A 13,712-nucleotide genomic window follows, 5' to 3' on the forward strand; every position below is an offset into this window, starting at 1 on the left:
CAATGCGCTTGGTCCTATTTTCTGCAACCTAATAGTGTGGTTAGAATCACTTTTTACTGGTAGTTCTTGACTCAATATATGGGTGTTTGGTAAAAAACAGAGTGAAGACAACTTCTGGTTTACAAGTGGGGTCATTTGTCTAATCAATTTATAGGCCAATAGATGATAAAGGTTGAACTACAAGAACGAGTTTAGTGTTAAACAGCACTAAATTTGCATTGCACGTGATTTAAAAACTCCCATTGTGAACGGCAAGGCACTAAAATTTATTGTGAAATCGTTTTTTTTTTAGAACTACTGAAGATAGAGGCTTATGTAAGACTAAAAAACGCGATTTTAAATATTGATTGTTGATTCGACAATTTTCACTTATTTCCTATTTTCGATGCTGTTTCCATTAATGATTAATACAAAACAAAATTATGCTATCGCTTCGGGATTTAGATTAAAAGTTAATGAATTTAAAACGATTTAGGCATTGTACTACCACGTAACCTCCAACAGCCAACGCAACACAAAAGCATGCCAGGACAATTTTGAACTCTTTTACTAGCTGTCCCATTAATGGATTTTCTTTTTTCATCTCGTCAAGCACTTTGTCCCTCTTGTTTTTGTGAGGAAACGGAAAACTAGGAACCGGTACACCCAGGAAGTCACATAAAGGTTTCCAACCATCCTTTACTTCATAAACCAAAAGTTGATTCTTTGGCACAACCTGTAGATAAAATGCAACTGATAAATCTTGCGTCAAAAAGGACCACATTTCAATCTTTTTTTAAATAATTTTGTACTTTTGCTATTGCAATTTGTGGACACTTTTTCAGAAGGCTTAGCCAGCCGACTAATGCACTTTGAAAACGTTTTTTTTTTCTTCAAACGATGTGAAATCCAAAACGCCCATTATATTTTACCTGCTTCACTAAACGTTCATGTTTTCGAATCAATTTTATAATCGCTTCTTTGTGACGTAACTGAAACCCCTGCCCGACCCATGCCTCCTTGCTGTTAGAGTAGACTTGCACTGTTGACAACGAATTTAAAATCAGGTATGTGCATACTTAAAGTAGTTACTGTGGAATTATCACACAACATTCATGATCATCAATGTTAAACAAATGAACTGTCTCAAAAGATTCAAAAAAACATTCAAAAAGTGTAGAAAAGGGCGTTTGTTCACAAATTTGCAATTAGGCAAAAGGCAGAAAAATTAAACAGCAGCTTTTTTGAGAAAATACCCAGCCGGCTGAGGATCGTTTTTACTACAACTAATAAAGCAAAAACGGCATGTGGCAAATTACTATTTACCTTTGAATACAATGCAACGGATAATAGTCCTTAAATAAACGTGTTTTCAAAAGGTATGCTCTCTCGGTTAGAGCTTTAAAGCGCTTAAGCGTGAAAATTTTCACAAAATAAAGCTGATTTTCGCATCAATTTTTTTCAATTGAAATTATAAATTAGTATATCAACCGACCAGCTTCAATTAGAAATCTGCGAAGACGGCATCCTGTCAAAGTGATTGTCAACATCAGTTTGAACATGACATCGTTGTTTACAATGTCGAACTGGTTCTTGAGGCTTCGATACCAGTTGTCTTCGTCCCTGATCGTTAAAATGACCTACACAGAAGGTATTTCAAACATGACGTTCTAATGTTGTATATTTTGAAAGCTGTTAAAAATGTAACAAAACCCGGCTGGTCCATTCAGTCCGTTTGCGACAGTTCGCAGACAAATGTTTTCAATTTACTTGGCTTCTTTTGCAATAATTTAAAATGTTTATTTCTCGTTTTTCGTACTTTACGCCATGAGTTTGTTTAGTATAACGTTGTGAAATATGCTCAAAAGTTGGTGTAATGTGTACCTCTTCAACACCAATCACCACACATCAAAATGCACAGTTGGGATAAAAAGCAAATCGAACCTTAGTGTCGGGAAAAGCGTCAAATATTTCTTCCCAATGAATACAGCAAGGGTTGTCCATTACAGCATCGACGTTTTTGAACATGCGTTTCATGTCTTCTACTTTGAAACCGCCTCGAATTTGCCTCACCCAATCATCCCCAAGATACCAGAAATTCTCCAACCAATCATACACTTCATAGCCCAACAGAGTTAAGGCTGCGTTCATTGATTTGGTGCCAGTCTTTGGCAGCCCTGCTACTATCACTTTCATCTTATTGTCTTTCCTTTTAGCAACTTACTGACACTTTAAATTTACAATTAGGGTTGGAAACCTAAAATTTCAGAGTTGGACAATTATTATTACTTTTGGCCTTCTTTCTGGCTGTCTTTAGCCACTATCATTTGCTTTAATCTCTGTTGCGCACACAAACAAGGCTTCATCTTTTAATTTTAAATTTCTATGTTAAATAACGCCTCGTGCAATAACCTTTGCAAAACCTCCAATTTAACCACAATAAACGTAAGTTTGAAATGTTACAGATACAGGTTTCTGCCGAATCGAAATTTCGCCGATTCGGCACCTCCCTAATTTCAATCTGACTTTAGGTTGTTGGTAATAATGAAAACAGCATATCCTTATATTTACTGCTTAGAATCAATTGATTGAGCACAGTATCTGACCTTCTGACAGGCAACATACTTAACGACGATCACTGTTTTTGTTCAAGTACAACTCTAAATGTTGTTGTTTTTTCTTGCGTTCACAGAACTGACGATGTGAATAGGCGAAATATATATTTTTATCTGTTTCTTTAGAAAACCTGTTTCCATATGTAGAGTTTAAATTTACTGTTTTTTACTTATTTTGTGAGCGGCTAGTAGTTTTTGGCACGTGTGTGTGCACGTCTGACCATGGCAGATAAAAGTACAACACTACACCTAAGTACTCGGTAATCGTACTCGTTACTCGGTATCGAAGGTATATACATGTGGTACTCGTACTCGGTATCGGTACTCGCTTCAAAACCTGATATCGTCCCATCACTACTATGAAGTATAAGCGGCTAGTAGCTATGAAGTGTACAAGTTACATTTCTAATCATATTCTACCTTAGCATTTTGAAAGGCATCAAATATTTCTTCCCAATGGATACAGCAAGGGTTGTCCAATACAGCATCAACTTTGTCGTCTCGTACTTACTTGACTCATTATTTCCCTTGCTATTACGTGACAATCGCTAGCTTTTGCGTAACAGTAAAATTGGAAGGCTATTGTATGAGAGTTATAATGATTGGTTCATGTACCGTACAACGTGGCAGGGTGAGGTGACTTTATAACTTGAAGTAAATTGCTATGTCAAATTTTTAAGAAATAGAGGTAAATTAGCCTAAGTGTTATTGTTCCGACGGACTTTTTTAAGTAAACGTTGTTTGTTGTGATTGTCGGTGAGTGTTTATTGCCACATGTGGCCTAAATCTGGGTTATAGCTATACATGTATGTAAAGTTCTACAGTGCTTAAATGTTATTGTGTGTAAACTGTACTAATTGACCTGCCTCGCAAAATAGTTGGTTAGTGCATTATGGTTCTAGCTACTGTTGTCGCTGTGGGTTTTTGTAAACAAGATTCGGGATGTGTGATTTGTGATTTGTGTGGTATAGGTAGGTTAGTTTTAACGTTTCAAATTCTTTGTGGGACCTAGCCTTGCAGGTATAGGCTAACAGAGTCAAGGCTGCGTTGCTATTCTTTTAATTAATTATGGTCACACGACATCACTTTTTTGGTCCCGATCAAGTTTTATGTCTGTTATGGGTCAGGCCCGCCGTACCAGTAATGGTAATTGATTTACTAGCAAGCAACTGTGTATTTGGCGTTATAAACAAGGCACTATAGCCAAATAAGGTTACAATTTTAAGGGACGTTTTGTTGCCATAACGCAAGTAAGTTTGTTCAAAAGAAACAGCTTTCTTGCTTTTCTCAAGATTTTAAAATGATTCGTACAAAACTACATAAACTAACCCAAATATCCACGGTGGCCGCCAGCGGTTTTGAAAAACCCATGGTGACCGCAGCACCCAGCCACCGCCTATCTCGGCGCCAATGTACCGTACATACATAAAACCTACACTCATGATTATTGTGTGTAGTTCAGTCAACCTTTAGCCTACACTCTCCCAAGTGTTTTTATTTGTTTGCTCTGTCTAACTTTATTTATTATCGTCAACGCAATATAATCAAAACCTATTTATAACCGTGACCCAGAACGCAAATAACGTTTGTTTTGTTGACTGACGTTCAACAAACTGTTCGATTCACAGGTCGATCGCGGTCATGAACAAAGCTATCAAGTTTATAGAGCTCTTCTGGTTGCCAACTTGATATTATACCTGCCAGGTATTACCTGGCAGCAATAGCTCATATCTTGAAAAGTTCTGCTATGCTAACTTTGTGCAGAATATCTTCTCTTTTTCCTAACTTCTTTATATTTAAATTTGTTTTTACTCCTTTTGATTTACCTGTTCAGTAACATCCAAATCTGCAAGTTCGGGTAACACCTGAATCTAACTAAACAAAATAGGTCCATTCAGTCATTTGGCGACAATTTGCAGATGAATGTCTTTACTTTATTTGGCAGTTAAAACAGAAAAGAGTTTCATTTCTAATTTTTTGTAGGCCCACTTTACGCTTTAAGCAGAACCATGTGTTTGTTTAGTTAAGTATAATGTTGTGGACAATTCTTAATAGTTGGTGGTGGAGTGTACTCAAAGTCAAGATAAAAGGAAAACAAATCCAACTTTAGTACATTTGTCTTACATTTTCTACTTCAAAGCCACTCTTTTTTAGAGTTCGGTAATTATCATTATCTATCTACATAGTCACAGGTCAGAGGTGATTGTTTGGGCAAAATCTTTATTTATGCAGCATGCTCGTGTCTGTGATATAACTTGTCGTGGGTATAGCCTACTGGTAAACTGAAATTTTGTTCTGATAAAAGAATTTTTGCGAAAACCACGATCCGTTAATAGCAGTAAAATTTTTACATACTAAAGAGCTTCAACGCCAATTTGATGAGCAAATTGTTAAAATTCAAATACTTTATTTAGTTTGGTCAATCAAATTATGGCGTCCATGGGGCTTATCGCGTTCCGGTTGGTTGAACAACATGTCTTTTATAGAGACTTTGAACTTGATGAGTGCATACCGACACAAAACCTACATGCACAATGGCAGTGTGTTTATTTAAATATACTTCGGCCCATTGGCGCCCAGTAGGCGACGGCGGTGGCCCGACTTTGGGTATTTAAACTACGGGGCCGGCCACCGTACACATTTCGGGTTGTTTGTGACATTCATGTACGAAAAGTGGTCAAATCGAAAATATATCTACAAAAATTTTATCTTTGAAATACATTACTGCCAATGTCGCAACGAAACGCGTCTTAATACTACAGCCTGCTTCAACTATATATTAGTGCCTTGTTTATGGCGCCAGTCGCATAGTTTATAGTCAGTAAATGATTAGCATTTATTGTGTGCAATGCAACTGTTGTTATAACTGAGAGTTCCTATGCTAATCCTAAATCCAAATGACTTGATTTAACGTTTTAACTCTTTACGGTCTTATCAGTAAATGTTGCAGAAGTTGAATAAAGAAAGAAAGACATTAAAATGAAAATAATAGTAACAGGGCTGCCAAAAACTGGCACAAAATCAATAAATGCAGCCTTGACTCTGTTTGGATATGAGGTTTATGATAGGGTTGCCATACGTCAGGATTTTCCCTGACATGTCAGGGAATTTAGTGTTTAAATCTGCGTCAGGGAGAAATGTTAAAATGTACTTAAAAGTCAGGAATTTAATAAAAATTATATATATACTATGAAATTAATGTACCAACAGAGAAAGTTTCCAGTAGTTAGCTACAACCGCGTCTATACCGTGAAACGTAAAAAGGTAAACTGGCGGCGCGCAGGTTAACGCACAAGGTTACTGTTTGATGTGTGTGCGCACGTAACAATACCTGTTTGTTAACTGGTTGTCTGACAATACGCGTTAAATACACAAATAAAAATCTGCGTCTCAAGAAAACACAGCATTCGATGCTACGTGGGAAATTTCATTTCTGTACCTAATATGCAAGGAAATAACTAACAACAAAAAGTCGAATGTCGTGAGACATAAAAACGTTTTTTACAGTGGGATTTTATTTTTAAGTTCTTTGTGGCGGCTCCCAGTGTCTTTTTACTGTGTAAATATGGTCTAAATGGTTTTTAGAGTGGTACAGGTTGGCAACCCCTGATATATGTGCTTATCGTTTCGAGGATAGTAAGAGTAGTGAGCTTAGCCTAATAACCTTACTAAACAGAAGCCTACGCAGAAAGTTAATTGACAAGGATCAGAGTATCGTATCTAACGTTTTCTTCTGAATATTCTAATTTTTTTCCGGAATAGAAGTGTTTTGAGGTCCGCGGTCCTTTAGGGGTCCGTGAGGCAATTTTGCGGGACGACCGCGAAAAGGTGGAAGTAATTCTATATTCTTATTTAGCGTCAGTTTGTGCATCTGAATAAGTTTAAATCAAAGTAAAAGTGAGAATCGACCGTCTCCATTGCTAAATATGCAATTGTTCGCGCACAATTGTAATGATTTTTCTCTTGTCAGTGATGCCAGACTTGGATCATGGTTATGCGCAATTTTGTATAACTAGCTAAAATCCAGCAATCAACTTTCGTTTTTCTGAAATACACATCCAGGCTTAAGGACCGCGACCCGCGAGCCCTCGAAATAATGGCAAAGGGACCGTTTAGACTAGAAAAAATAACAAAAAGTTTAAGAACCACGCAACCGAGAAAAAGTTTGTCAGGGATTGTGTATCATAAAATATGGCAACCCTAATCTAGAACTGTATTGTTTATAACTTTTTGTGCTGTTATGTGTGGATAATAATGTTGTTTATCACTTTACAATAATACAATTGGGTTTTACAAGTTATGAACATAGAAGAACAGGATTATTGGAATTGATATGATAACTTATACATCCAGGTTTGTTATAGTTAAACAATAAAGAAACACAAGTTGGGAGTTGCAAATCAAAACATAGTGATGTTTTTGTGGTTTTATTGTAACCGAAATTAGTTGGGTGATCCCGAATTTGGCCAAGGATTTTTGGGAAAGGCGAGATGGTTATCTTTTACTGAATAAAACTAGCTTACCCAACCCTAACCACAATTATAGCGGGATCACCGACCCTAACTTGGTAAATACCAGGTCATCCTGCACTAACGGCTTACCGCTAAAGCCAAAGTGGAGATGGTCACACCGAACAGGGCCTCAACTAAAACAAGTTTAATAAAATACACAAAGGCGATAACATCAGCTTACGACCAAGCGCCTTTCACGTTTCAATACGATACAATACCAAATCACCACGCTACCACGTTTTTCCACTGCACTCACAACACTGCGTACAACACGAGGCCCAAGCGAGAACTGCCCCAAAACGAAAAAGAAACATGGCAGTCACAAAGTCACGTGATCTGAACACCCAATTACAACGCACAAGCGCAACACGTTGATATCTAAATCATTGGTGCGAGACGGCAATTGATTAAGGAAGTGAATGAAGCGGTACATGAGAACGTGTCAAGTATGAAAAGTGAAATACAAATACAAACAATGAAGTTGAACAAAAATATACGAAATATATATTGACAAAAGTGTACGTGGTTGATATTAACAAAAGTGTACGTGATTAATATTAACAACATATAAACAAATAGTGAAGAAAATCATAGGAAACACAACTGTGTAAATAATGCAACAAACTATAACTATTAAAAGTGCATAAATAAGACAAATAAATGTTGTGCAATAAAACAAAGAAAATAACAATGTATGTACGCGCACATTACATTATAACATAGAAATGCAGCAGACATTGCTGTTGTGAAATTAGTAATCAATTCATTAAATGTTATTTATGTTTTGCTTTCTTTACATCTGGTTTTCAAAAATTTGTTCCACAAATATTTGACATGTTGTTTTAATGTAATAAACACGGACAGACCAGCTAAATATGTAATACTGAATACGGTAGTCAAATGTGTTTATCAAACATTTTTTGTGCTATCACAATCACATCACGAGTGAAATACTATTGCTTTTTTGCTCGTTTAGATACATTGTGATTGTTAACAAACATGTGAAAAATATTTTCATTGATGAATGTAATAACGTAAATTTAATCAGATATCCAAAACCGATTGACGGATTTAGTGACAGTAAACAAGTAAACAAACTTCTTTTATTTATGAAGACTAAAAGCTATCCAGTAATTATGATTCCCTCTACACCAGTGGTTCCCAAACTTTTTCATATTTTTTTCAAAACGGTCCCTTTGCCATTATTTCGAGGGCTCGCGGTCCTTAAGCCTAAATGTGTATTTTATAAAAACGAAAGTTGATTGCAGGATTTTAGCTAGTGATGCAAAATTGCGTATAACAATCATGCAAAGACAGCATATGACATCACAAACAGGACAAAAAAACATTACGATTGTGCGCGAACAATTGCATTTTTTGATAGTTGTCATTCAATAAAGGCCATTGTTTAGCAATAGAGACAGTCGATTCTCAATTCTACTTTAATTTAAACTTATTCAGTGGCACAAACTGACGCCAAATAAGATTATAAATTACTTCAACCGCTTCGCGGTCCCCCAAAAATTGCCTCACGGACCCCTAAAGGACCGCGGACCCCAGTTTGGGAACCGCTGCTCTACACTGTATATGCACAATAGCAACATGTGTCAAGCCACCAGTTGTCATATTTGGTGTTTGAATTTAACATAATCTAAATTTTACCATGTCAATTTGTATTTACCATTTAGCTTTTATTTGCAGCGTGTATTAACTCGGTAAAGCAGTGTTTGCAAAACTCAGTAAACAATGTTTGCATTTTTACAGTTAAGTTGGTTACAAAACAAAAAATAAGACGCACTGATATTATTCAAAAAACAAACAAAGGAACAAAAAAGCTGTTGTAAAATAGGTGACATAATTTCTGGATTGTAATAATCCGTTGTGGTCACATTAGTAACTGCTTTACATAACTGTTTATGCAAGCAATTTGCGAAAGCAGAAAGTCGAATACATCTTTTCCCTGAATGCTTTACACTGTCGTTTCAAATTTGCTAATATTTTTGTCGGAAAACATGCAAAAATATATTGAAGCAAACAGTTTTTCACAAACCTTACACTTGTGTGACTTTCCTACATTGGACAAACAAATGTATTCTGACATATGTTGCACTACTGCAGTCTTAGACTCAAATGTACATGAGATTTAAGTTTTACTTTAGTGTGAGTCAACTTATGTTTTTTTATAATTTGCACCAAAACAGTCTTTTTTCACAAACATCACATTCAAAGGTTTTCCATTGGTGTGAATAAATATGTGTCAACACATGTCTTTTCAAAGGTCCAACTTCGCGAAATCTTTTCTCACAGACATCACATTGATAGGGTTTCTCGTTGCCGTTGCTGTGAATCAACATGTGAGTTTTCAAATGTTCAACCCAGCTAAACCTTTTTTTACAAACATCACATTGATGAGGTTTTTCTTTAGTGTGTGTCAACATGTGATTTTCTAAACCACTTTGTCAGCTGTATCTTCAAACATTGATGGGGTTTCTTTCAGTGTGTGTCAACTTGTGCCTTTTCAAAGCTCCAACTTCGCGAAATCTTTTCTCACAAATATCACATAGATGAGATTTTTCATTTGTGTGATTCGACGTGTGGTGTTTCAAATTTCCACTATCTGCCAAACTTTTTTCACAAACATTAAATGGATGAGGTTTGACATTGGTGTGTGTCAACTTGTGTCGTTTTAAGTGTCCGACTCGTCTAAACCTTTTCTCACAAACATCACATTGGTGAGGTTTTTCTTTAGTGTGAATCAACATGTGCATTTTCAAACCTCCTCTTCGGGCAAACCTTTTTTCACAAATATTACATCGATAAGGTTTTTGATTGGTATGTGTCAACATGTGATTTTTTAAAGTTTCACTTCGACTAAATCTTTTTTCACAAACATTGCAACGATGAGGTTTCTCTTTAGTGTGTGTCAACATGTGACTTTTCAAATTTGCACTTGATCGAAATCTTTTTTCACAAACTTCACATGGATGAGGTTTCTCATTATTATGAGTTGACTTCTGTGTTTCTAATCGTTCATCTTGATTGAAATCCTTGTGATTGCTTGTTTTCATCCCAGGGTCGATGCGCGTATGATTTCCGAGTACGACTCGTTTGTTTCCTTGTCTTTTCAGGTAGTAGCTATTTTATTATTATCAAACGTGCACTGTGCAAAACAAAGCAATAGTGTAATTTTTTAAACTCAAACAACTTTCAGGTTTAGATCAAGGGTGTCAACGTCCAAATTGAGGCGTTTTTATCCGATTAATGGCGCTGTTCCCAACCTAGTCGTTCTTCTAGCGCCAAACGTTGATAAGAAACTTGTGAACAAGAGGATAGCTTATCGCCATTAGAACACGAGTTTTCATGTTTATCCTGCACGCATGTGAGTGTTCCAAACAAACAAAATGTGGTTTCCATTTTGGGGCAATCACTGCATCAGGTGCGAAACTACACATGGTTGCATAGTTCGCTAGGGCCCATTTTGTTGAATCTCCCTTCTCCATTTGATGTTCTTTGATAATTTGATAAAAAAACTTCGCCAATGCAAACAATACAGACTTAACATGCAGCCTAGATTTATAAAATAAGGCGGTATTTCTCGCCAACCTAAATTAAATTGATCAAGAGGTTTGCCAAGTACGCCGTGCACATATAACTGCCACTTAAGCCTTGACATTCATGCTGCTGTTAACTCGGAAATGAAATAATATGTGCCTTAACGAATTTGGACGTTGTTTCGTCTTTGCACACTACAGTCTTTTGTATCCAAGCATTTCTATCTATCTTAGCTGCCCTCTTAAACAAAACAGTCAATGTTGTCTCTGTCAAACCAGCATACCAACCACTATATATGAGTGCACTGACCCGTTGCCTACAGTCTTCTAAACCAAGAAAAAAGAGTTTACAACGTTGTTTAGAAGACTCTCTCCAGCAGAGTTAGTGTGTAGTCAAGGTGTAAGCTCAAACTGATCAGTCGAGTGCAAGATACCTCATAAAAGATTAATTTGGACGGCTGGTATCTCGATCGTGCTTAGTCAGACAATCAGCGCGCAAGTGTTAAAACAAATTCAAGCTAAATCGCACCAATCCATCCTACTGTTATTGCGAAGTTAAAAGAAAAAAAAATACAACAGTCTAAAGCCGAGTGTGGTTCTCAAACTTAAGCCTGGGGCGCATCAAATATTCAAAATTTGTTTTCGTGGACACTTTGCCGGTAAACGTAACGAAAGTTGTTCAAAGAATGTTAATTTTCAACTTCATGGCGGTGAGTAAGGATGCTTTTCTTTGCCAACAACAAAAACGAGCTTTGAAACGTTGTCATGCACACAACTATTTTGTGATGATCCTAAAACACCATGAAATTGTTTGCACTTTAAAACAGGGAATATTTCGCGGCACACTTGGAAATCTCTGCCGCGGCACACAGTTTGAGTATAACTGGTCAGAACAATAGTCGACCAAAAACAACCAGAACGTTAAAGGTTGAAGATAGACAAACACGACAACAAATGAAGTATAACGTGGGTATAAACTTTTCTGGTGTTAGTGTCGGTGAAACTGACCGACCCTTAGTGCCTGTTTAAGCGTCTCGGTTACGTTAGCAAACATGAATATACAGTCAAGTGACAATGCGTTATTTTAAACCTGGGCAAAAATCAAAAACAAACTTGGACAGTTTGTAAAGACGTAACAACACATATTTTATTTCTTGGGATGTATGAGAAAATACGTAGCTGGCAGTATTTCTGGCAAACATATTTTACCGAGAAACAGTGATAAGGTTCTCGGTGTCAATCCTATTCATTGTATGTCTTGTCAATGTTTTACTAATTATTTACAAACATTACGTTAATGAGAATTCAAAACTAATATTTACACGGTTTTTCTTTAGTGTGATGAGATTTATAAATATTGTGCGTCGACATGCGTCTTTTCAAAACTCATCTTTAACTGAGTGGATCAATGTGTGCCTTTTCAGAACTCCACTTCGAGCCAAACATCGCATCGATGAGGTTTCTCTGCTGTGTGCATGTGTCAACGTGTGTGTTTTCAAATTTCCACCTTATGCAAAGCTTTTTTCGCAAACTTCACATCGATGAGGTTTCTCATGGGTGTGTATCGACATGTGTCTTTTCAAAACTCCACTGCAGGCAAATCGTTATTTTTACAAATAAGGCATACATTAGGTGTCTCTTTGGTGTGTATCAACATATGTATTTTCAAATTTCCACTTTGGGTGAATCTTTTTTCACAAACATCACGATGAGGTTTTTCGTTGGTGTGTGTCATCATGTGCCTTTTTAAAATTCCTCCTTCGCGAAATACTTTTTCACAAACAGTACAACGATGAGGTTTTTCTTTGGTGTGTGTCATCATGTGTCTTTTCAAATGTCCACTTTGGCTAAATCTTTTCTCACAAACATCACATCGATGAGTTTTCTTCCCAATATTATAAGTTGATTTCTGTGTTTCCAAATTTCCATCTTTATTAAACTTCTTTCTGTTAGTTTGTTGGGTTTTCATCTTTTCGTATTAGTTAAACAGCTAAATATGAAAATCTAATATTTAAAACAAGGTAACAGTTTACTCTTTCGTCACAATAACTTACCCAATGTTTTGACGGCCCACAACACATTCGTTCTTGAGGCACCAAACATGTTGATAAAAACTGTAGTTTAGAAGTATTTTGGGGACAACTTATAACCATTAGAACGCTTCTTGCACCAAAAAAGATAAAACCTACTTATCGGCAATACGACGTCCTGTCCTAGTATGAAATCTTTATCTTATAACTATGATACTGGCGACGATGTGTGTGGACGCTGTGCATAATCCATGAAAGCGATACATACTGTTTTTGCCTCACTTATACAGCAAGAATCGTATTTATGTTGGAGTTGCAAAGCAAAAACCGGCCTTATTTTAATGGGTGAACTTTATACGCGCGTTTATCACAAACCGACGAGCATTACGTTAACATTATAAACCCTCTCTATACCAAAAGAGAGCTGTGCTAAACACACTTAGAGGTTCAATCAATCCGTTTGACAACAGACACGACTACCCTATTTTGATACTAGACACTAAGGTTTTATAAATAGGCCCAGCAGAGAGCACGAAAGGAATTAATTCTCAGAAAAGGATTAAACGTTGATTGTGTTGAAGCATAGTTTGCCAATCCTGATTTCCTTCGACCATATTTGGCCAACATCTCTTTCGTACTCTTTCCTGGGCCTATTTGGCGATCAATCCGTCCCGTTACATCGTCGCACTTACCGACAGCATCGTAGGTTTTTGAAATATTAATAAAACGTCTGTTTAACATTCAGCAAGTGGAAATTCCTTGCTTGTGAGCTTGTTTCGCCAAGACTATAGCAGTAGAAAACCCTATCGTGCTATTGTATCAACTGCTGATTTTATTTAAACGCCATTGCTGATGTCGTGAAAATGTTGATATACTTCTGACCGCTGAAGCATCAGTCATATTCTTTAAATGACCAATTTTAACTTAAAAGTCCAGTGCAGAAACAGGTGGTGCTAAAACAAAAAACATCCCTTTTGCTTCGTTTTATTTCTCCTAGACAGAGGTGCAAGCCAACTGATAAGATGA

The 13,712-nt window shown here is 36.6% G+C and overlaps 1 protein-coding gene and 1 long non-coding RNA gene across 2 annotated transcripts; both read right to left on the reverse strand.

Annotated features, from left to right (window-relative positions):
- Positions 1–445: 445 nt before the first annotated feature.
- Positions 446–2,175, reverse strand: LOC145234185 (uncharacterized). The gene is made up of 4 exons (XM_080098942.1): positions 1,924–2,175; positions 1,475–1,619; positions 912–1,021; positions 446–715 (listed from the first exon to the last, which is right to left on the reverse strand). The coding sequence occupies exons 1-4, from the start codon at positions 2,173–2,175 to the stop codon at positions 446–448; spliced, it is 777 nt and encodes a 258-aa protein (XP_079955068.1).
- A 10,023-nt stretch (positions 2,176–12,198) lies between these two features.
- On the reverse strand, positions 12,199–13,709 carry LOC145232244 (uncharacterized). The gene is made up of 2 exons (XR_013860848.1): positions 12,711–13,709; positions 12,199–12,646 (listed from the first exon to the last, which is right to left on the reverse strand). It is a non-coding gene; the product is annotated as an uncharacterized LOC145232244 (long non-coding RNA).
- Positions 13,710–13,712: the final 3 nt, after the last annotated feature.

This window comes from Phallusia mammillata, chromosome 6 (assembly GCF_965637545.1).
Source record: "Phallusia mammillata chromosome 6, kaPhaMamm4.hap1.1, whole genome shotgun sequence".
Lineage (NCBI taxonomy): Eukaryota > Metazoa > Chordata > Ascidiacea > Phlebobranchia > Ascidiidae > Phallusia > Phallusia mammillata.